The sequence below is a fragment of the Fragaria vesca genome, linkage group LG4, assembly GCF_000184155.1.
Source record: "Fragaria vesca subsp. vesca linkage group LG4, FraVesHawaii_1.0, whole genome shotgun sequence".
In the NCBI taxonomy this organism is placed as follows: domain Eukaryota; kingdom Viridiplantae; phylum Streptophyta; class Magnoliopsida; order Rosales; family Rosaceae; genus Fragaria; species Fragaria vesca.
In genome coordinates this window covers 20,668,753-20,694,548 of record NC_020494.1, presented here as the reverse complement: position 1 = coordinate 20,694,548, position 25,796 = coordinate 20,668,753, and the positions used below count along the sequence as shown (strand labels likewise).

The following is a 25,796-nucleotide window of genomic DNA, read 5'->3' as shown; positions in this document are numbered from 1 at the left end:
TGGATCATTGGATCATGGGTGGGCGAGGGAGTAGTCTTGGAGAATTAGTGGGCCTCTCATTCTGTGGGTTTGAAGGAAGTGAGACTTGAAACTTATTAATGATACTGGGCCTTTCCTTGAATCAGGAGGTATAGATGGCTTCTTGTCATGGTTATGAGTAAATATTGCTGTGGATGTGAAACAAGTGAGACTTGAATCTTATTAAAGATATCGGGAAGTGTTATTCTATCGGGGAGAGTTGGCTTATCATGGTTAGAATTAATTGATGGTAGCAGTCTTGTTGTGGTGGGTGTGGTACTGCTTTACAGTTGTGGATGGGTGGCCTCAAGTGGAGTTTAATCATACCAAGAGGTTGGGTCAGTGCTTTACAACCACAGATAGGTTAGGCATTGTCTTGGATTTTGAGTGATGTAAGAGAGCTTATGATGGATGGGATGTTATATTCTCTACTATTAGCGAATCAGCAATAAAGTTTGGAGTCTGCTTATCATGCAGTTGATGAGAGTTTAAATGATACCAAAATGTTGAAGTGTTTTACAGATTAGAATCAGAGATAGGTTATGTGTATAGTTGTATTGCCTTGGATTTTGAGTGGTGTAAGAGAGATAGATGTGGTGTAATATTCTCTACTATTAGTGAATCATGAATAAAGTTTGGAGTCTGCTTATCAGAGTTTAAATGATACCGAGTTTACAAGCAGAGATAGGTTATGTATCGTCTTGTGTTGCCTTGGATTTTGAATGGAACAAGAGAGCTCAAGGTGGATGGGGTATTATCTTCTCTATTGCCATGTTTGGTTCATGGAATCAAGTCATTGGGAAAGGAAAGTAATTACTTTCTATTGTTTGGAAACCAAAGAGAAAAGAGTGGGAAAGGAAATTGGGAAAGAAAAGTAATTACTTTCTATTGTTTGGAAACCAAAGGGAAAAAAGTGGGAAAAGAAAGTGGTTTCCACATGAGAAGAGAAGAGCATTGGGTGGAAAATGGTTATCTCCTCCCACCTCAAGATTAACTTTCTTTTCCTTTGTCGAAGTTTTCTTCCTTGTTCATGTTGGAAGTGGTCAGTTTTCTCTTTACAAGTCCTGTGAACTTTCCTCGCTTGCTTTTCTCAAATTTTGCCTTCCTATTTGCAATTAACACCTACAAGTGCCTTTGACGTGGGGGTTGTGCCAACGGACGGTTTCAATCATTTAAAAATGTAGAAAATTTTGATGCTACATCCTATGTCATCGACAATCTTATCTTGATACCCGTAATATTTATCTAAGAATTAATGATATCATATGGGGACATTGACCCAAGTAAACGGTTTTTGGCGTTTTGGGTTTGTAACTGTCCCAGATTCCTGAGATAGCAATAATTCATGTGACATCTTCCTCAGCTCCACTAGCCAGTTTATGTGGCAATCATATCTGCTAAGCATAACGAAGCCGAAACAAGTTAAAATTAGAACCGTCACTTTTGGCTTCTGTTTTCTGCGGCGTAACTCGGTTCTTCAATCAAATATTCTCTTTTCCCTGTTCCTTGTGCGTCCGTCATTGCCGGGTGGTTTGTAGCTCTCGTGATTACGAGTGCTGGTTTGCAGTTTCAATAGTTTCGAGCACCTACCGCTATCAGTTAAGCATCAAGGTAAGATTTTAATGGTTATGAATATTTATCTTATTTGAAACTCGAATTTGGTTATCTCCTCTTTTATATAATTGTTGAAAAATTGAATAAAATTATACTTGATGAATTAATGCAAGATCGTGACATATAAAAAGAGGTTTGGTCGGCCAATTATTTGTGGGGGCTCTACTCAACGGTATATTAAAATTTAATGACATTTTCCATCGTTGCATCTTTCCAAGTCCATTTTAGGTCTGAGTTGCACTCATCTTTGATTTTTCTCCTGTGTGTGTGAACTCCATTTTCTGTCTTCGATTGTGCCGACATTGGAACCCAAATCTCGACCCAAATTGAGTGTTCAATTGGTACATCACGTCCTGCAAATGTGAACCATTTTACTACGACGTAAGATTCTCATTTCGCCAAAAACCAAACAAACAAGACCCAGGTCAGGTCAGGATTTGAGTTTGACATGTAATATTTAAGTGGGTTATAGTTGATTTGGTCTTCCCGCTATAACTTATATATTTATAACCCATCTATATCTATATGTTTTATGGCATTATATGTAGAGCTAGGGACTAGTAGGAAAGGAGTGCAGCTTCTATGAAGGAGCATCCCAACATTTGTCCAGACAAGTTCAATAACTTAGATTTTTAGAACTTTCGAAGAGCGCCGAAAAGATTATAAAGCGTGTTGTCATCGTTGCCCTTATTGACCCTTTTTATCTTCTTGCCTCTTTTGCTCGTTAAATTCGAGGTCTTTGTTTGGCTCTCTATGGAGTATCCTTTGGGTTTGTGATCTTGGTTTGCTCTCAATGTCGAAACTTTAGTCCTAGTTAGTTACCCTTCACTTGTGGAAGTCATAACCTCGGAGGTTTCATCAATTCCAGCACAACCCAGGTTTCTGATTCCATCTTTCTGCAGATTGTCAAGGTTGTTGGTTCTGCAGATTATCAAAAATCATGTCTTGTTTGACAGCAAGAACAGGAAGGCAGAGACAGCGGTACGAGGATCAATTGAGGCTTGTTTCAGGGTGAGCACTTCTTTTTGTTCTATCAATTTGGGTTTCCATTTTTGTGAACACTGTTCTTGGATTGTTGTTAACTTACATTTCTTACGCTTAGAGGAATCCATTTCTGGTCTACACAAGTCTGCATTTTATCTTTGGTTGTTATGATTAAGGAGTATAATAGGGTTTAGTGTGTAAGCAAGATTGGAATCTTGTGTTTGGAAAAAAGTGGTATGATGAAAAGCTTTTGTCTTTTGGGTCCCTAGGTAGTTAACAAGTTGCTTGAGGTCCATTGTTAGTGGGCAAAGGTACTTGCAGAGCTGAGCCTGAGGATTGACTTAACTTTAGCTCATGACTTGTTCTAATAATGTGCACCATATACATTTGCAAAACCCTCTTTTAGTTTCTTTTACAGTAAAATTTTGTTTACTGTGAGTTTGTATGATTGTATTTATACAACTGCATAAGCACACATGGAAGTTAATTTTTTACTGAAGTCAAGATAAGAATATATTTTAAAGTGTTGATATAGTTAGATGTGGAAATGCAGAATGAGTAGACGTAAGCGCTGATGCAGGATGAAATTGATTGTTCGATATGTATAAATAGATAAGAGAAAGGAATTTCTAAGAGTATATTTGGATAAAAATATGGTAGTCAAGTGTTTGATACATCTCAACTGTCAATATATCTACTGACTAAGAAACATGTAATATCAAATTCTTAAGCCGTTATGATTTTACAATTTACACAGAACATCATGTATGGAGAGCAAGGAGTTGAATAATATATCAGCTTTTACTTCATTCTGAGTTGACATCACAAGATATGAATATACTTACAAAACTACAGTTTCATAATCTCTTCTTATGCTAATTAAAGCAGTTTGAAAAGTTGATTACTTACGGTACTGATCTTTTATATTTGCAGTCTAGATTTTGCTCTGATTTCTTACTTTGTTGTTTGACAGTTTTGGTGTTGTCAATATGACATTACACAGTTGTTAACCAGTAATCATATATAAGTTTCTAAGTAGGTTGTGCCAGACTAAATTCTTCTCCATAAATATCATAGTTGTGGATCAAGAACAACAGTTACAAGTAATGCAACAGTATTTGTTAGTTTTTCATTGACAGTGCTGCAAAATTTGCAATCTTTTCTTTCTGACCTAATTGATTTAGTACCTCCATTTGGCGTTTCAGTTTCATAAACTAGTATAAAGTATTTGGTTAGTGGATTTGCATTTTCACCAATTGGCATCAACATAGTGATAGAAGCATAAAATGACATCTGCTGAGGGATATGCTTGAATGGATGCCTTCTTCTCATGATTTGCCTAAGCATAACTACGCCAGGCAGATTGTGTGATGGATTGAATCTTAATTTCAAGATTAAACCTTCTTTCGCTTGTTAAATGTAAGGTGACATGTGGAAGCATGGTTTAGTATCATGTCACCATAACTAGTGCATTATTGGTGTTACTTCTGCCCTTTCTTTTTTCTGGATATCAATGTGTTGATTATGTTCTTCTAGAGCACCACCGTCTCTCTCTGACAGCAATATGGAATTGTTCAATTTTGTATTCCATTTCAATCAGCTATTGACGGAACTTTGGATCTAACTTTACTCTTTTGGTGGAAAAATATAGGTGTATACCTTATAAGTTTGAAGAGACGGTAGGGAGTAGCAATTGCAATGTAGAGAAAAAGTTGCTTGTTCTCATGATTTCTTCACCAAATCGAGATGATCTTGTCTTTCCAAAGGTATCTATCTGCCCAATTTATTTGTTTCATACTTGAAGCACTGCTATCACAAGAGTATTGATCACAGCGACACCTTGTTCATGATCAGGGTGGATGGGAGAATGATGAAACTATGCATGAAGCTGCATGTCGTGAGGCCTTAGAAGAAGCAGGAGTGAAGGGAGTTCTTGGTGTAGGTTTCTCTTCCCTGCTTGGTAACAGGCATGACTCCTTGTCACTGTAATGTTCATTAAGACTAGAAATTCGTATTAAATAAATGTAGGGATTTTCTGCCTTACCATTTCCACCTGTAACTCTAGCTGTGTGGAATTTCACTTCATATTGCCTAGTGGAGTAGCAGAGAGTGGGGTTAATTGCATAATTTTTTAAAGTTTCCTATGTTTTGGAATCTGTTTGTGGTTTTATACTATTTTCAAGTGATTACAAACTGTCTCATGCATCTGCTGAAACTGAATTGCTTCTCTACACAGAATAATAACACTGGTCACCTAAACAAATCAATTTTATGTTTGTTTCAGGAAACTCCACTAGGACAATGGGAGTTCAGAAGCAAGAGCAAACAGAACAATGGCAGCCTGCAAGGTGGTTGTAGAGGTTACATGTTTGCGCTAAGGGTTACTGAAGAGCTCGACTCCTGGCCCGAGCAGGCCATCTACGGAAGGAAATGGGTGAGTTGTAACTGATGTATATCTTCATTCACCATAGGAACTACATGAAATAAGAAAGAAGCATGAAAGTAATAAAATTTGAAACTTGAAAGGCACCCACGTACTACTGATATTTGAGCGATAACGTCACCATTGAATCTTGAAACATGACATCAGTTTAGCTTACAAGTTCCATGCTTTGGTAATTATAATTGTGGACTTGAATGAAAAGAGTTCAATATATGAAAAGAGTTCATTATCATTATCGTCTCTGCAACTTCAGACATATCATCTACTATTGAAACTTGAAAAACAATTCTAGTTCTGCAATTGTGATTCAATTATTATACGTGAGGGCTTGATTTTGAACATATTGGTTGGTTTCTTTTTCAGGTTTCCATAGAAGACGCATTCAGATTCTGTCGGTATGACTGGATGCGAGAAGCGCTTAGAAAGCTTTTGACATCGCTCTCAGAGAACACAGAATATGGCCCGAGAGAAGAACTGGACGCACTTCCTCTGAGGCCAGTTATCTCAGAAGTAGGATCAGAGCATCAAATATCATCACCATCCAGCTGCTTTTCTAGTCATTCTAGTGTTCAGCAGCTTGCAGCTTGAAAAATTCATGTAGCAAATGCATTGTACACAGGGTTATCGAATCATGTCTAAATCAAATCAAAACCCTTTGTACTGCGAGTTCCCATTGTAGCATGTTTTAGACATTCGTTTGTTGTATTTCTTTGGTAATTCTGCTTAACCTGTAAATAAATCGAGGTTAATAGAAGGAACAGTTGGTTTCTCTTGTACATTTTCGTGACTTTAACATTCTTTTAAGCTTGGACAAAGACACAGCTGCTTCTGGGGATAACTATTCCCACATTAACCAAAGCAGAACAAAGCACAATCTCAAAGTCCGGGAACGATCTACATACCACGACAAGAAAATTCAAACCCCCATACGCTCCTCCCTCGAAAACATTCACTCTTTTGCTGGTTTTAATATTCCGTCTGGTTTAGTTTAACCTTGAAGGCTATGACTTAGAGAGACTGAGAGAGCATCAGATCGAGGCAAGGTGGCATTGAAAATGTGGGAGAAGAGAAAAGAATATACGACCAAATGGGAAAGGATCAAATTAGGACGACCGTGTGCTTAGTTAACTTTGCATTGTCTAGATTGCTGAACTTGTTCTGCCACTTTTATTATGAATTAGCATTCAAACTATTAGCTAGAGATTAGCTTAGCTTAGCAGCCTCCATGTTACACGGGGAGGGTTGGTCCTTTGACTACCCTATATTCTATGACCCTTTTCTTTCCAAATACATCTTTTTACTCAAATGATCTGTTTTTATTTGAACCTGGGAAGTGGAGATTCATGGGATTCACAAATGCTTTGGCCATTGTTGGAGTTTTCTTGACTTTTGGTACTTTTTCTTTCGTCAAAGACTCAAAGTACTATTCGTCGTCTTGGTTATTTGATCAAGAAGATTAGACTGAGTTGTTTCCTTAATTTGATCTCTTCTTAACTCTTGTACTTGGCTTTTTTGTTACCATTGTACCAGAGATGGTAATAGTATAGAATTGTAGTGTTTCTCCTATTTGGACTAGGAAGTTAAACTTATTTTTTTTTACCTATAACTCTCTAAGCATACACGCATGTCAATCTAGCAATCAAGACTCTAATTAATATCATTCTACATTGAAATGTAAACCCTAAAACTGAAAAGTAAAAACACAGGTTTACTGTGATATATATAGTCTCACAAACTGCTTATATCACAGTAAGCGGAACACAAGGGTTGGTCTTTTGTGCCTGGATTTCATATGGTTTGTTTTGACGCTTAATCATTGAGAAAACGATGGAAGTACCTGTTAGTTTAAGACCATGTAGCTTAGCCTATGATCAATGATACTGACTAGACTGTAATTTTTTTTCACAAAACCATCCATTTCAGATTGGAGAAAGCTTCTCTGGAGGGAATCTCTTTCTCAGTACCTGTCTGAATGAGTGAGTTGTTTAAATGAGATGGGAATTGAAGATATACTACTTCTGTCACTCATGAGTCAATAGAGATCATATCACAGTCAAATAGCAGCACATAGCTAGAATAAAATTTGCCAAATGTCTAAAAAGAATACACTGTTAGATTTTTAATGCTTGATATCTTTGAATAATGGTACTACTAAATCACCAATAAAGCCTGCTTAATTTGGCCAATATCACAGACCCACCTACTTAAATTCAGAGTTCTGTCCATCACCGAGGGCCAATTTCTAGCTCTACTTGGAGCTTTTGATGACTTTGTTGATCATGATCTTTCATGCACTGTAGTATTTTAATTATTTTTAAGTAGGTTATTTATCTATAACATACATATATATGCTGTAGATGATATATATAATGGCACATAATATAATGTATAACGTGAAAAGGTTCATGTTAGATTTTGAAGTCTCTCGGAAGGCCATTGTGATTGCCTCTAGACCATTAGGCCATTGAATTTTCAGGACCTGGAAGAAAGCTAGGTAGACATGAATATACCTATAGATTACAGAAGCCAACGTGTTAACCCACTCCAAGTCTTCAAACTTTTTATCAACTTGCAGTGTTTGTTTTCATAAAACAATTCGTGACCTTCAGGGCTTGATGAGAAAATAGTAAGAGTGTATGAGTATGATTGTAGTGAAGTTTTACATAGTTTGATCTCAGTTTTATTTACATTGTCGATTCATTTCAAATGGTATAAATTTACACCATTGATTTAGTTGATTTACATCGAATATGGAATACGAATTATATATAGTTAGCCATATATTTTGTTGGTGGGAAGACATCAAATTTTGATTGTTTGGAAATGAAACTATAACGCTTTTTGGAAATGAAAATATAACGTACAAGGTATCCAAATAAAATGGGTTAATTGATACCTATTTTCTATTTCGTACGTATGTGTCTTAATTTCATGTTACAACAAGGCCATGCAAAAGAAAAGAGGTTCCGGATTTGTATTTGAAGTTTTGAAGGATGAGATGGAAGACAAGAAAGATGCTTGGATCTAAACTACCACCTTAAATCCTTAATAATCTACACTAAGCTGACTATTTGTCTTCATTGATTAAGGTTATGAGGTGTATAGAATCTTTTAGTACCTTTCTTTCTAGTTTTTTGTTGTTGTCCACAACTGGAATCAACTAATTGAGTTGATATTCATCTTGAACATTCTTGTATTTCATCGATCGATCTTTGTATTGAAATGGTATGATTCATAATAAGACTTAGAGAATCTCACGTATTCATCTTCGACATTTTTGTATTTCACCTTTGTGTTTAAATGATAGGATTCCTAATAACGCTTCGAGAGCTTTATCTTTAACATTGTAAACATTGGTTGCCCTAAAGAATTCTAAATAAAATTTTTTTCCCCTTTCCAAAATTCTGTCAAATGGATTTACATATTCTGTGTAGCGAAAGGACAATTAGCAATGCACGGGGTCCTCCATTTGGTCAAGTCTCACTAGCTTAGCTTAAATGTAAAATTAACAAAAACCGTCTAATATCTAGTAGTTTGTTTATTAAGTAGATAGGTCTTTATAGTGATTGTTTTGTTCAAAAAAAGCAAGGTCCTTTGTGTCCCAATCTCACATGCAACCCAACATGGCTTTCCCTCATTTGGAGGTCTATATGTTCATATTCATGAGCAACAAACGATGCTCCTCCAATTCTTCAAGGGAAAAAGCCATTTCCATGGAATTAAACAGGTTAGAAAACGAAGCCTTTTGGTTTCAAAGTTTGGGAAAGGGGTGTGGAACATATCATTATATTAAGCTCAAAATTTGGATGCACGTGGGTTGAGATAATTATATTCCAAGTACGTAAAAGTCTCCATATGCATTGTATTAAGAGTAACATGATGATCTATACGTTTGTTTCCCAATTTCTATCTCTTATATATATATATATATATATATATATATATATATATATATATATATATATATATATAAGGTAAAAAATATGTTATCCTATCATCATATCATATTTTAGAGCAAAATTTATAATTGAATGGCAAGATTATATATAGAGAGACTCATTTCTAATATTAGCCATCATCCAAAGAATTCTACATTCTAGCCGATATAATTAAGCTTATATCGAAGATATCGTAAATCTCTATCATCAAAATGTTTGTTTTAATTTAAGAAAAAAGTGTCAAATTACGCGTTGATGAGATTTGTTGAGTAGTTTAATTGATATATACATTGTTGAATGCATGAAATCATATTTAATTTGTTTTTCTATAAATCAAATATAGATATATATCAAAATATAATCGATCTAACTGATACATCTAACTAACTGACGATATTAATTTAGTTAAATTCTTACAACACAAGTGTCGCCGATCTTCTCTTAATGAAACTTTTTAATTTTCAAACCGTTTTTCATTATTTTAAAATTACATGCAATATGCATAAAACTCAGTCAATTGATATTAGTGCATGCACCATATGGTGATTAAAAATGAGAAAGGTGGTGTTAAAATGCCTGTACGTATAATTGCATAGGGATGACCAATGATGGGTACTGACAGTTTGAATGATCATATGCGAATGAATATTGATAATTAGATATTTTTTTTTCATGTATTGAGCAATCATATGGTGCATGCAGCAGGTTAGTCTTCTTTTAATTTGCAGAGAATGCAGCAGAGCTTTTCGATCGGGGTTTGGATTAAAGCTCTTCTCATGACGCGTGCATGCTCATAATATACCGGTGATTTGATTACTACCACAATAATCCATGATTAAATTGATTAACTAGTACTACATGATGATCATATATTCAACTGCTTAAGACTTCTCTCTAGCTTCCTCTCAAGCTCACATGCGAGCAAACTTTAGCGGTTAGATATGATGCTCAGAACTTTTGGTCACTACCTACTATTTAATCCTAATTATAATCAACTTCATAATTAACTACATTAGCTTGCAAAAAGTTATATATTGAATCACCCAATTAATAATAATGGCAATTAGTTGCTAATCATGCATCCTGCATATGTAAACTTGAACTAATAATATTGTAATACTCGTATCTCTTGTTCCACAGATCAGAAACCTAATCAAGAATTTCCAGGAAAAGGAATGAGATCCTGTGATGATGATTTTTATTTCCTATGTTGACATTGTGATCATTTGTTTTCAAACTGCAGGTTAGCATTTTTGGTTTTAAGAATATCGATTTTAGAGTTTCGTATTAAAATGATATGTTTCTGGAGCTAGCGAACGTTGTAGACTTGTGTAATTGTCACAATATATCTTATTCATTTTGGTTGAGTTTGCAAGTTCATATATCTCTAACCTAAAACATGTTTAATGAGTATAAATTTTTGTATGCTCAAAAGGTAAGCGCACAACCAACAAATCCAACATCAATCAAAAGGATGAAGACGAATCAAACAATATTGAAGGAGCTAGGAGATTAAGGTTTTTGCGTTCTGCGAGCTAGTTAGGGAGTCTTGCAAATTAAACAAACCATGAAGGAGGAGATCACAGTCAGCTGCTTGAGCAACAAAGAAGAGGTGAACTGTGAATTCGAAGGCCATGGCCAGGGTGCCCTCAGCCATGGATGATTCGATTATGGCATGAGTTTATGATGTCAAGCACAGAATATGGCCCCAATAATTTCATGCGTGAGTGACTCATGAGATTGCTCATCATTTGCGCGCTGATGAGAAATTATACTTTGTTTCTCCCCTCCAGGGCAACCCTGGTAATTAATAATCAATACTCTAACATCTTAATCAAACATAATTAATTAGTCGATAAATCTCCTTATTTAAACCCCCTAACATGCAACACCCTACAATCATTCCCTTACTTACTACTACTACTACTACTACTGCTCTATCCAAATTCCAGACAAACCAAACTAAGACTACTGTCCTTTTCTCCAACCCCAACCTCTCTCTCTTATTTTCCATCATGGAGTACTTCATGACCAACTCACCGTCAAAAGGCGGCAACTCACCCTCCTCCTCTTCCTCAAAGTCCAAGAAGAAACCTCAGCAACAACAACCTCAGCAGCAACAGCAACAACAACAGGAGACGAGGTTCCTCGGAGTGAGGAGGAGGCCATGGGGCAGATACGCCGCCGAAATAAGAGACCCTTCCACCAAGGAAAGGCATTGGCTCGGAACCTTCGACACCGCCGAGGAAGCTGCCTTGGCCTACGACCGAGCCGCCCGCTCCATGCGTGGCTCCAAAGCCAGAACCAACTTCGTCTACTCCGACATGCCTCACGGCTCCTCCGTCACCTCCATTATCTCACCGGACGAATCACAGCGCGACATGTCTGCCTTCTTCACCGCTCCTCTCCAACCCCAAACGCAGATGATCACCACCCACAACAACAACAACAACAACAACAACCACCACCACCAGCAGCAGCCATTTTTCACTCAGGACCCGTTTGAAGCCTACCCGTTTTCTGGCGGGTCGTATGGCTCTTATGGACCCGGGTCGGGCTGTGGTAATGGTGATGGAGCCGGGTCTCATGACAATGAGCTGCCACCTTTGCCTCCAAGTGTCTCCTCCACTTGTTATGGGCCTGGGGAAGTTATGGGCTCAGACTTTTACGGGTTCTCCGAGCCCACTACTACACAAGGCTTTGATTCCATTGCCAGTGGGTCGTACATGGGCTTTGACTCGAATGAGTTTGTGCAGCACAGCCCACTCTTTGGGAGCATGCCGCCGGTAACGGATTCCGGTATCGATGGGTTTGATCTAGGCTCATCATCTGCCTATTTCTATTGACCATGTTGTTATACTTTTCAATCACTTAATCGTCTAATCTTCAAGTGTGCTATTTTGTTTTCCTAATGTCTCTTACTTGCTTTGTGTCGTGTTGGGGGCTAAAGCCTAAACCCTAAAGGCAATGGTGTCATGATAATATATATTGTACTGGATATGACCGTTATATAAATTTTGAGAATTTGAGTTTCTTGGAAAGTGAAAATCTTGATTTTTGACTAATGTATTGTGTTTGTAAGAAATTTTGATGGTACCGGAATTTCATGCATAACTTGTATGGCTAAAAGACAACCAAATGGTAATAATCTTTACATGGTCTACGATGCATATTTTTGTGATCCTTTTGATCCGCTCTAAACTGCAAACATATTTTCCGGTTATAAAATAACTTATGTAACTTATGCACGAATCGAATATGTAACTCGTTTTAAATGACTTTAAGGACTTTACAATGCAAACCATAGCCTTTTTCCTTACCCTATATGGTAGCCTAACATGCAATAAGAGTATAGGTGTTTCTCCCCGTTACATCAACAACAAGAAAACATCAAACGATTCGAGCTCAAAAGAATAGTGACATATTAAACCTTGATATAGCCTAAAACCAAAACAAAACCCTAATAATAATAAAAATTGAGAACAATTCATCACAAACCACTGAACATGCAATAAGAGAGTAAAGAGAAAGAAAAACTGCAAATAAATCAACACAATTTTGGTCATATTCTATCAAATCAGTAATCTTTTGGTTCGATAACAGTTGCACCCCTTACATTGTAGCATGTTTCTTTTTACAATGGATTGCCCCTAATGGCCGGCAAATGCGTCAAAGCGAAAGAAAGACTGACGTCCCGGTGTTCCTTATCAGTCCTGGTCAAAATTCAAAAGTAAAACACGTACAAACACAGGTGGCTCTCAACTCCCCAGTCCCAACAGAGAGATGATTCTGACGACGCAATCCAATGTGCACATGTCGCAGTCGTCGTCGTCGTTGCCACCGCAGAGACGCAAACACGGCAATTGGAAAATGTAAGTCAGCCCCCAGCAAATTTAATAATAAATCACAATGAAATTGGAATCAGTCTTTGCCCATGAATATTTCAAAGCAAATGCATGCTCAACCTTTCACCACATTCTTACTTTGACTACTTCTTAATCGATTTCTCAAGCTAAATTGTATGTAATTGTACTGTACTGGGGTCAAGTCAAACTGAAGACCCAGCTACCACATATGAAAGCTGCAGGGTTTAAGCTTCTTGGGTTTTCAATGTTTCAGTAAAAGAATATGAAAGTTTTGAGCTTTTCTCTGATTGTCACCTGTGTGAGAAAAATTCGACTGGGGCCATAATAAATACAAGGATATCGTAAATACAAAATAGAAGGACCATTAGGAGGACTATCAAAGTCTTCAACTTGGCGTTTCTGGTTTCACTTGCAATCTCTTCCTTCTTCTGACGTTGTCAGAGAACCAAAGCTGTGCTCTCTTGCCGTTTGGTTGATGAAACCTAGAGATCAGAGTAGTTATATTTTCCATCTTCTTGCCACAGTGTGGAGAACTCAAACAGAGGCTCTAAGAGGAATTTGAAAGATACAACTGGGGATATCAATTTCCAGTGTCATAAATTTGGTCAACAAATGAGGTCAGGAACTCACTTGGAACTTTCTCTCTGATTTAGTTTTGTGTATTAGTACTTTGGGATTTGTTTAAATAGTGTGTTTCTGAAATTGAAGTTTTCGATTATATACATGCTTGAAAGTACTGTCTAAATTCTGCTAATTGTGATGTAACTATGTAAGACATGATCGATTTGTGTGGATGAAGGAAATATAAAGAACTGGTTATTAAGAAGCGGACTAGAGTGGATTAGCTTTTAGTCTGGAACTCATTTTAGTTTCTAGGCAGATTTTGGGTTTTCCCAACAGCCATTACTATTCAATTTATCTTGTTTAAGTCGATCATATGAAACATCCATGTAGTGCATTAGATTTACTTCCGAGTTCTTATGTATGTAAATTACTTCATATTTGTAGGATTGCTCGTCTGATACCAATATAACTGTGTGGGGGCTATGTCATAATAATGAGAACCTAGTGACACTTGGAATAGATATCATACATTTAGCAGAAACTTGAAAATGTCTGGACTGGACTTCAGTATCGAAATGGGGGACGTAGGAATTGCAGTACTACAGGAATTATGGAATAAGGTGGCGTTTCAGACCATGGGGCTTGTCAGCGAAACAAGGGATGTGTTGTTTGAAAAGGACAGCTTTTTGGAGTTCTCCAGGAGCATTTCCGAGCTGAATATCCTCCTCAGCAGCTTAAATGCCCAGAAGGTTGAGAATGCACTAGGTTTAGAGTCCACGAGAGAGGTTTTGACAACATTGAACCAGCAATTGAAGAAAGCAAGCAAGATCATCAAGGATTACAAATATGGAAGCCGCCTCCGTCTCTTGCTTAAATCTCACTCTATTCTCTTGCAGATGGAGCATTTAGCTAAAGATATTGCCAAGACTATCTCCTCATTTCAGCTGGTCAATCTTGATACTGCAATGAACTTGAATACTATGACTAGCCAGATCATCAACAATCTGGGATCTATGGAATTCAGGTCAGCAGCTGCAACAGAAAAAATTGCTTCCGAGATGGAGAGTTCATTATCAGAAAATATGAAGAATAGAGAGAATGCTAAAAAGCTCCTGGAGAAGATTGCCGAAGCTGTTGGTGCTAGGCCAAGTGCATCTTTGGTACAAAATGAGTTGGCACTTCTGAAGCAAGAGAAAGAAGAGATGGAAGCTCTAAAAATGCAGGCAGAGGCGCTTCAGCTATCTCAACTGATTGAGTTCCTTTACAGTACCGATGTCGTCACAAGGCCAGTTGATGAGGAAACAGCTTCTACTCACCACCAGTTATACCCGATTGGTTCATTCATATGCCAATTGTGCACCAAGATGATGACAGACCCAGTAGCAATTCACTGTGGCCACAGCTTTGAGAGGGAGGCGATTCAGGAACACTTTAGACGAGGAGAGAGGAACTGCCCCACCTGCAGACAGGAACTTTCATCTCTAGATCTCACTCCTAACCTTTTGCTTCGGAACTCTATAGAAGAATGGAATGAGAGAGACATGGACTTCAAATTCCAAGCTGCAGTGGCTGGAATCAAATCCAGTGACCATTCACAACAGGATATAGCCTTGGAGGATCTGCAAATTTTCCTGGAAAGGCCTAGATATGTGACCAAAGCTGCAGAGGAAGGACTTGCAACAAAGTTGGTGGTAATCTTAAAAGATGATAGGGTAAATGCTGGTGCAGCATTGAAATGTCTATACTATCTATCCAACAATGATGATCAAAAGGTAGAAGAAAAAAATATTGGATATCTTGTTGCTTAACCCAAATCCATTTCAATATTTAATATATTCTAAATGTATGTGGTCTTGTTGCTTCAACTTTCAGGAAACTATTGTCTTAGCAGGAGGAATTCGCAGAATAGTGAAACATATCTGTAAAGGTGGAAATGAATGCTATGCCCTCGCAGTCTTGTTGAAGTTGTCTGAAAAGGAAAGCCTTGCAGAAAAGATGGGAAATACAAAAGATTGTATTCCCCTTGTGGTTTCTTTACTCCATATAGATAACCCAGATGTGTCTCAAAAAGCTAGTAAGGTGCTGCAGAACCTCTCCTCCAACGTCCATTTTGTTGTCAAGATGGCTGAAGCAGGACACTTCCAACCTTTTGTAGCTTGCTTCAACAATGGTAAATGATATGCTTGATGTCAACCCTAAATTATGTTCCTTTCTACTCTTGCACACACAGTCATCCACAAGTTGTGTCATAACGACAATAATCTCCTTTTGTTTTATCAGTGCATTTTTAATTTTGTCTCATTTTGCAGCGGCAGGGGAGACCAGAACTCTTATGGCTGCGGCCTTGGTGAAAATGCAACTGAAAGAGAATAACATTGATGACTTAAGAGAACAGCAATTCATCCACAATCTAATTCAGATGCTCTCTTCCAGCTCCCCAGCATCCAAATCGGCTTGCCTAAAATGTATCAAGAAACTTGTAGCCCACCACAAGATTGTAGAACGCCTTCTGGAAGACGCTGTCACCATACCACATTTGCTTGGTCTCATCTCATTTAACAGGTTTGATCCACAATTGAAACAAGGAGCTGCTGAGATTCTTGCTAAACTGATTGGAGACAGTGAACAATTTGAGCAACCAAAGTATCAGGGCTTGCAAGAGCTGCAATCCAAGCACAATGTTAGTTTACTGTTGGAGATTATAACCAGTGCTGAAGATCAGACCAAGATTCAGTTTTTACACCTACTCGTTGAGCTAAGCTCTAAATCAGAGATAACCCGTGATTTGATACGAACAGACAACGATGCAATTGTTCAACTCTTTTCATCCCTTTACAGTGACCATCCCGAGGTGAGAAGGTGCGCAATGAAACTTATATACTGCATATCCGAAGGTCATCCTGATGGAGTTCCACTACCGACATCCCCTGAAAAAGAAACAGCCATTACCAACCTAGCATCCATCCTCATAAATTCACCAGATACTGAAGAAAGGTCTGCGGCTGCAGGTATTATCAGCCAGCTTCCTCGGAATGATAGTAGCATTGATGAGATACTCCGAAAATCGGATGCACTGAAAGCCATTCATGGGGTAATTTGCAGCATGGATGATGATATTAGTGGGAACATAGGATCTTCCGACCTAGGCACATCTCTACTAGAGAATGCTCTAGCAGCCCTGTTGCGCTACACAGAACCCTCCAAACCTGATCTCCAGAGGCAATTGGGAAAGCTTGAACTATACCCATCACTAGTTCGTGTACTGACACGTGGCAGCTCACTAGCTAAGCGGAGAACAGCAACTGCACTTGCTCAGCTATCCCTATCCACTAGCCGGTCATTCTCTGACGAAAACATCATGCCACAACAAACCAAGCCCTCCATGCCCTTCTTTCTCAAGAATGTCTCCAGTATGTGGTGCTGCTCAGCATCATCACATAATTACAGTTCATGTTCTGTTCATGGTGATGCTTGTTCACCAAGAGATGCCTTCTGCCTGGTCAAGGCTGATGCTGTGAGGCCACTAGTGATGACTTTGAGTGACACAGAGTCGGGTGTGGCAGAGGCAGCTCTAATGGCACTTGAAACTATGCTAATCGATCACAGCAGACGACCACAGTCAACTGCTGCGATTGTGGATAGCCAGGGTGTGGCAGCCATTCTACAAGTCTTGGACAAGGGATCTGTATCTGCCAAAACCAAAGCCTTAGAGCTCTTTCAGAAGATTCTATTACATACAAAGATTGGTGGACCTCTAATGCAGAAGTTTGAGAGGATACTTATCCAACTTCTCAGCGATGATGACCTCAAGAAAAAAGCAGCTTTGACACTGAGGCAAATGGAAATCATCCCAGAGCAGTCGTCATACTTCTGATCTCGTAATTTAACAGGGTTGTTGCTAGAGAATTTCTATCCCAAGATGCGAGCTTCTTGCCAGCAACCGGGGACAGATTGTAGATACATGTATAATACCATTGATTTGATTCTTTTGCCAGTTTTGTCTTGTGCAGAAGCTGCACCCGGTATGTAGATCAACCCAAGTATAGCATAGCAATTCTCATGATAGGCTTTAGCCATAAATGTTGAAAAGGCACGAGTTGTGATAGCAATAGCTTTAGCTAGTGTACTTTCTCATACTTCTGAATACAGTTTCATTCAATACATTTGCTCTATCTTGTCATGGATTCACGTCTCTTGTTATTACCACACATTTTCTGTTACATAAATATTTAGATTGTATTACCATTACCTGTAATATGGAGAAGTAGTATTTTGAGGAGACGCAAAATTTTATAAAATGTTATGTTCTTTGAGGTAAGGTTATAATACCAGTAGGATTATAGGCGATTTACATTTTCAAAGAGATAGATATTGAGAGGCTGTACTGAATATTAGGAATTGAAGGAACAAAGGTGACTGATTCTCAGAGAAACATTGCTATATTTGTCATGAGGGGCAAATAACACTCAGATATATATAGCTAGGACTGGATTTGGCTGTTGACCATTATATGGTGAAGCAAGGGCCACGAAAAAGCCTACCTGATTCCTATATAAGTTCAGCGAAAGCAGATTCATCGATCTTGAAAGACAAAAATCTCGAAGTATTATCCATAATCCATCCCTATAGTACCTGAAGCAAAATGGCTTCAAGATTAGCGGTACTACTTTCTTATTATCATATCTATATAGTGCATTTCCTTGTTTCTTTTGCCTAAGTGTTTTTTTTTTGGGCTGATTTCTGAAATGATGTATCTGTTGATGCATGCAGAACTACTGCAGATCAGTGGTGACCCAGTTGGGAGAAAAGCGGTCGTTTGCAACCTCATCCATTCCCAAGATGAAACCAGCAACCGTACCTATTTCTTCTCTATCAGACACAGAAAAAAAGTTACTTGACAAAGTGGAAAGAAGGTATTCGACCCTAATTCCTTGGATAAATGCAACATATCTATTGTTTGGGGGAAAAAAAACTTTTATCAAAAGTAACTAAATAAAAAATTAATACACAAAAACGAAAAGCACAACAGAGATTCCATCTAACCCCAATTAAATTCAAAAACAGGTTATATTTTTTTAATTATGTATTAACACACCGTAGCCTTACCCTATATTAATGTGATACCCTATATTAATATGATAATATATATATATATACAGGGCTGTCCTTATGAGGGGTGAGTTGGCACCCATTTGGATATTAGCCGGAATGCTCATGGCGGCAGTGGGAATGGCGGGTCACAGTGCAAAACAACAACTGGTGCATGCCCCCGCCGTCAACGTACGTAAGAGTAAGAGGGAATCGGTACCGGAGGTGGAAGATCCCGATGCTGTCGTCGGCTCTGCTGATAAGTTCATCAACAAGTCTTTCCTCAGGAAAGTCGCTCATAGCCAGGACGCTAGCAAAGCAGTCCACGACCCCTCCCGCCCTAACCCTTTTACTGCGTACGTCCATTTCTACCTAGCTAGCTACCTCAGTTCTAGTGCTACAATATGTTTCTTTTTACATTTGTAACTTACTGCTGGTTCATAAGCTTTATATATGGAGGGTGTTGGTTGATGCTTGCAGGCCACGCAAGGCGGAGACGCTCAAGTCCGTTGGGGTGGAGCCACGCAGTCGCATCTAATTGACATGATTCAGAACTCTCCGTCCTTCTATCTGACCGATATGATTATATATATACGTCTTCATTTCTCGAGTCTCTGAGAGTCAAAGCATTAATTTTTTTTTTTCCTAATTTTGATGGGAGTAATTTGTATATAGCATTTCCAATGATTGGTTCTCCTTTGTCCATAGTTTTCTGTTTGATATGTATAAATTTGTATGTCTTGATCACGAGGCCTCCCTGATCACTACAATGATATCAGAGACGAGAGCCTTAGTTCAATTTTGCTATGTTTCCATGGTTTGTAATTCTAATAAAACAGAGACCCCATTCCTTGATATTGTAGTTATATAATATATGCTTGTCTCCATGACCTAAGTACTATCTCTATACAAATAGGTAATGGAAATAAAGACAAAACACAAGTCACTAATAACCAGCAGTTGAGATAAGCATACGTTATTATGACTGGATGATCTCCACAGATCTCAACTCATAATTCTATAACTAGCAGCTTATGAATTTAGCTAGAATTAGTCCATAGCAAAGGAAGTTTCAAGTTATATAGATAAGTTTCAAATGCTAGCTATCTGATATAAGTCATGACACTGCTGGGTGATTTACAAATAGAGTCGCCAGAACCAGTTCAGAGGAAGAAAAGAAGCAGTCTGAGAAAACTTGGTAAAGAGAAGTCTCAGAGTTACAGTTGAAATATTGAAAAGTCCGCTCAAATAAGTAACCGATAATGGCATAATGCTACAGACCCTCTAATCTAAACCTAATGAACCCTATACCTTCCAAACTAAACATAATCATTTCGAAGTTCCACACACCCAAACAAACAAAACCACAAATTGCGCTACTGATTGATTTTTTTATTTTTTTATTTTTTTTTATTTTTTTATTTTTTAAACACAAGAACTGAAAAGTACTTTTATTGCTTGAACTGACCTTGAATTAAATCCAGTTATCATCAGAAACTGAAATCTGTCGTAATTGTAATCCGGGTAATCCCACATTTTCAACAAAGCTCTCTCAGCACCTGCCGCATGAACCAGAAGGGTGGCAACACTGTTTGCCTTGCCCGCCTGGATACATCCTTATGCTACAATTAGTCACAGCATATCTTACAGATAATACAAGACATTAAATTTCATCTATCTCATCAATCTGAAGCAAAGCACAAAAGTCAAATAAAATTTTTAGATCAGATTAACGCCTTTATCATACTGCTAATTAACATTAATCATACAGTTCCATTTATTCAATAATATACAATTCCAGTCTGCAGATGATGAACTACTACAACAAGAAAGAGCTACGTAGAGATTATAGAGTCAGGATAACATAGCAGTCCTGAAACAAGCATTGGATAACTGATGCATATCCTGATTCAAACAATCTCCTGAATCTGCTCTGATGCAGCATCCTCATAGTTGGCAATTTGGCATTTTCGATATGGTGAACAACTGTTAGTACAAAACCACAACAATATATTACCCAAACATACAGTAGGAGAGATCCTCTGCAAGAATCAGTTATAAAGTGGACTATGGATAATTCACGAGTTTAGGACAGATATTAACTTTGGACACAGTTTCAAATTTCCAAGTGAAATTGAAAAATATCTATTTCAAATAGTCATTTCACTTCGGGCTGAATCTTTCAGCCACGCTAATAATACAGGATCAACTTTATCCTTCGACAACAAATCAACAATCAATTCCATTGTTGATGCATCTCCAGAGAAACCCCTCTCACACATTTCTTCAATAAGACTTGTAGCCCTCGATGTCTCTTTGTTATTGATAAAACCTCGGATAATTGTGTTATAGGTACAGTTATTCGGAGAACAGCCTTTTTGTTCCATTTCTCTAAGCAACTCTTCTGCTTCAACTAAGAGGCCTGCTTTGCAAACTCCACTGATCATTATGTTATATGTCTTTACATTAGGCTGAACTCCTTTTGGTGATAAACCACGGAAAAGATCTTTGGCAGACTGAACTTCACCAGCTTTGCACAACCCTTCAATGATAATATTGTAAGCTACAATATCTGGTTTCAACTTGTTCCCTTCCATCTCTCTAAGCAATTCAATTGCATTAGAAAGTTGGTTGTAACAGAGGCCATCAAGTATAATACAATAAGTTTGAACATCTGGAAATTGGCCACAATCTTGCATCTCAGAGAACAACTTTTCTGCTTCTTGTAGCCTTCCCGTTTTATTTAAACCATCAATTAGAGTGCTATAACTAACGGTATTAGGAACAAGTCCCCTGAGAGGCATTTCCTTGAAAATCTTGTAAGCCTTATTGATCTTTTTCTGCTTGCAATATCCGTTAATCAATATGTTACAGCTTTGAACATTAACCATGGAGCCCTTGGAAACCATTAGATCAAAAACTCGTTTCGCCTCGTCCATTTCTCCTCGCAAACAGTGACCATCCATAAGGGAACTGTATGTAATAGTGTTAGGTTCAATTCCTCTTTGAACCATAATCTGAACTACACTTTTGGCTTGCACGACCCTCCCTTCCTTACAAAGTGCATCAATCAGGACACTAAAGATGAATACATCTGGAAAGATACCCTGACTCGCCATTTCATTCAACAACCTCGTAGCTTCTTTCCAGTTGCCTATATTGCAAACTCCTTGAATCAATGAGGTGTAAGTAACAACGTTGGGAGCAATGCCTCTACCAATCATCTCTGCAAAGAGGTTCTTTGCTTGGTCAACTAGTGTATCTTTGCCCAGGCTGTCAATGATGGTGCTATAGGTAAATATGTTAGGCTCGCATCCATTTTCTTCCATCTTGCCAAGTATCTGAATAGCTGCAGTGTTGTTTCCGATCGCGCAAAAGCCCTTGATTAGTGTGCTGAAAGTAACCACATTGGGCTGGCAATGACCCCCCACCACCATTTTGTTGAAAAGCCGTGCTGCATCAGCCACTCGATTTCGGAGAACAAAGCCGTGGATAAGAGTGTTGAAGGTAGGCACAGTTATATGAAGACCCAACTTGAAGAAGTGGGCCAAGACAGACAATGCATACTCCATTTGGTTCAAATGACAGTAGCAATTCATGGTAATGTTGAGAGTATAAGCATCAGAAGCGATTCCGACGAGACCCATTTGTCTATTTAAAGAGAGGACTACTTCAAATTGTTTCAATTTGACAAGTTGGCCCAATACCTGATTGAAACGGACAACAGACGGCAGAGGACGTCTTTGAAGCATTTCGTCGAACACTTTCAAGGCATCCTCAACATTACTCACTCTAGGCTCTAAAGGTCGATTTCCTAGATGGGTTTCTCTAGAGTTGCTTGGCTTTGTGGATTTGGAATGAAACAAAGCAGCAACAAGGGTAAAGTGAAGAAATGGCATACCTCTTGTGCTACTGTTGCTGCTATAAGAGTCCCAACAAGAGAAACCCAGAACTGATTTGCACATCATCTTCATCAATTCTTCACTCAAATCAACAAACAGCTTGGAATTTTGGATTTTGCTAGAAAGAAAGACAAGAAGAAGATTCAGTTCCTACAATTTTCTTTTTGAGAATGAATCCAAGGCTTTGTTTTGTTCCGTCTATCAAAACAAACACAAAGCAAACGTTTCCTCGATTGCTAAATGCTAGAGGAAGTGTTAGTTGGCCCAAATAACCATAAGCCCCAAACTTTTTAACCTAGGCATCAAAAACGTCATGACAGGTCCAGTTAAATTTTTTGGGTAAAAGTAACTTTTTTGTTCGGAACCTTTCGCTGAACAAAAAAGAACATGAACATGAACACTCATGAGGGTGTCTCTGTGATGGCCATCGTAGGTAATCGAATAAGTCGGGAGGGTTATTGGTTTCAGTCCGGTTCTTCTCTTGATATGGTCAGGAAATGCTCTAGGGTTTTCTTCTTTTATTTTTATTTTTTTTATCTAGTTTTGTTGCATGTAAGGCAGCTTTTTTATGTTTCTATGTGGTATTAGGCCGCCAATAGCTTCCTTTGGATAGCTCATTTTCGTCGATGTCCTTCTGGGCTGAGATATGCTAATGTAACATTACTATGTTTTAATGGATTGACCCCCAATTTCTTTTAACAAAAAAAATTAGTTTGTGCGGAACACCTTGACAAGTTCTAAAAGTATGCTGAATAATTTTTGCTCTTTCTTTATTAAAGATTCAAATATGATTTGGTGATATAACAAATTTAACTTGGAAAATAATTATCGGCAAGAAATTAAAGATGTTTTCAGTGGAATGTTTCACCGAAAAGTAGGAAAGGGAAAATCTACATCATAGCAGCCGAGGAGTGAGCGAGGAAGGTGTGCGTGTATCGTAGTTGTGCAAGAAGAGAGAAAGAGAGACCTTATTAGAGTCCTAATTTGGCAAGAGACTATTTTAGACATAGTGAAACCTGCGTTCAACAAATGTCGTGGGAAAGTCTCTTACGAGTTTGATATGTATAAATTTGAAAGTCTCCTTTGTCCATAGTTTTCTGTTTGATATGTATAAATTTGTATGTCGTGATCATGAAGTTGTGCAAGAAGAGAGAAAGAGAGACCTTATTAGAGTCCTAATTTGGCAAGAGACTATTTTAGACACAGTGAAACCTGCTGTAAACACGAATAATCTGCGACAAATGCAAGAACAACACGTGTACAAAAAGAACATAATTTTATTGATATGAATGCGGGTTACAACTCTTTGTGAATCCTCTGATTCAACCTCCTAGTTTGGGTTTTACTCAAGGGTGCCAAAGCACTTGTTCTTGAGATGAGATTGGTCACAAGAAATTTAGTCAAGTGACGTGTGTTTGGGATTTGGATTTGGGTTTGGTGAGGAACTAGCTATTTGGGGGGTTTGGTAGTTCTTCACAAGTTTGTGGGAGACTTCTGAGCTCTCGGGAGTAATTTTTCTCTCTTGTCGGAAGTCCTCCTCTTGATATGAGAGGGGGTATTTATAGTGTCAACACTATTTCATTTATGGTAGGTTTTGAAGACACCACTTTGATTGTCATTCCTTAACAGTAATAACTAAATCAATCAATTTTAATGATTAATTCAATTTATTATTGTTAACATAAATAAATCAATCAATCTTAATTGATTAATTTAATTACAACTGATAAGGTATAACTAATTTGATTAAATGTCTACTTTCCATTCCGATGACCAATTTAATTTGATTGACGTTCGATCAACGGCTGACATTTAACATTTGCTTTCAGACGAGATTCGACGATTTAGTTGTTGACTGACCATTTGCGTGTCGCCATGTGGCATCTCCGAAGACTTTTCAACTTTGCCAACTCACGAGCCACGTATGCAATTTGTCGGGCCCACTTGTTGTTTGACAATTCAACAATTATTATTTATCGTTAAATTTTATATGTCTACAAATGCCCCCACTTCAAGGTGCGTCGTAGTCATGCTGTTGTCGCGTGTCGAAGGTGCGACTTGAAGTCCGTGCTTTTAAGGTGGACAATTTTGAGCCAACTTCTTGGGCTCCAGTGTGTAGGATTTTTTTTTCCACGGGGAATTCCCAAATTTGTAAGGACACCCAAAAATTTGGAAGGGTTCCTTATGCTTGTTGGGATTCTTTGGACCCGTGTAAGGTTCCCAAATTTGCAGAGATTCATCAATTTTGTAGAGAATCTCAAATACTTTTGACGCAATTCGGTAAAGATTTCCGAGTACCAAATGCATATGGAAAGAAACCTTAGACATATTTTCGGTCCGATTTGATCGATTGTTTGCGAGATTTCCACCGTTCAATTAATTTTGGTACCAAATGAACTGGCACCATGTGGCGGGAAATCTTTGATTCCCTCCATAATTTTCTGGTTTCGACTACGAAATTACTTAGGCAGTAACCCTATGACTCCAATATAAATTAGGGCTCTCGATCCGAAACTTTCACCATCTCATACTCTGCAGCCGCTACTGTCTGAAATTGTCAGTACCCTCTTTTCTCTCTACTTTATTTATGTAATTTGATCACCGATCGGTGGGTTTCAGTTTGCAACCCCTTCCTTGCTTATTTTATTTTATTTGTTTTGCAGGTTGCAGAGTGCTTTTGACTTGTTTCCCTATCGTCAGCAGAAGAAGCTTTTTGTAACAGTGAGGTACTACTTGAGTACTTGAGGTTGAGAAGATGAAATCCCCTTTTTTATATTAATTCTTTGACACACTGACAATGTTCCCATGACTTCCTTTGCTGCAACTATTGATATTTTAGGAGTGAATAACCTTTCTCACGTGGGTATCTTGAATGTCAGAGTAAAGACTTTGTTTTCAAGCCGCACAGTTTTGTCGACTTTGCCCCCAAATCCTAACTTCGACTTCTTTTTGTTTTTTTGTTTTTTTCTTTTTTTTCAGGGAAGAATAAAAGTACCGAGGGCATTTTCTTCTTTTCATTTTTTTTGTTATGACACCAATTCCATGGCGTACTCACCGTTATCTTATAGAATAACCCTGCATGGTAGTCATTCTGTGGGCAACATGAAATATTTCACTAGATTATTGTATCAATTTTCCTCACCTCCAACTTGTCTGATTGCATTGATTATCTGATTTATTTGTCATCTTTTTTTTTTCAGAATTTTGGTGGCGACTTGAAGATCGTGAACACCTAACCACTTGATTCTTTTCACGTTTTAGGCGTGGAGGGATCGCTCAAAGTGTTTAGGCTTTGCCTTTTTTTGACATATTTCATTCCACATGGCGTTTTTCAAGAGTTTCAAGAAGGGCACAATCACCATTCTTGAAGATATCGACG

General features: G+C 38.0%; 1 protein-coding gene and 1 pseudogene across 2 annotated transcripts in view; both read left to right on the top strand.

Annotated features, from left to right (window-relative positions):
- Positions 1-25,796, top strand: part of LOC101295621 — an 880,650-nt pseudogene that overhangs the window by 390,222 nt on the left and 464,632 nt on the right. The window contains exons 61-65 of the transcript XR_184594.1: positions 10,950-11,806; positions 13,948-15,199; positions 15,300-15,597; positions 15,737-17,261; positions 25,081-25,143. The product of XR_184594.1 is annotated as an uncharacterized LOC101295621 (transcript). The remainder of the gene's footprint in view (positions 1-10,949; positions 11,807-13,947; positions 15,200-15,299; positions 15,598-15,736; positions 17,262-25,080; positions 25,144-25,796) is intronic.
- On the top strand, positions 2,165-6,107 carry LOC101311853 (nudix hydrolase 12, mitochondrial-like). The gene is made up of 6 exons (XM_004297526.1): positions 2,165-2,401; positions 2,535-2,643; positions 4,268-4,382; positions 4,471-4,554; positions 4,901-5,050; positions 5,423-6,107. The coding sequence occupies exons 1-6, from the start codon at positions 2,386-2,388 to the stop codon at positions 5,645-5,647; spliced, it is 699 nt and encodes a 232-aa protein (XP_004297574.1). The 5' UTR covers positions 2,165-2,385; the 3' UTR covers positions 5,648-6,107.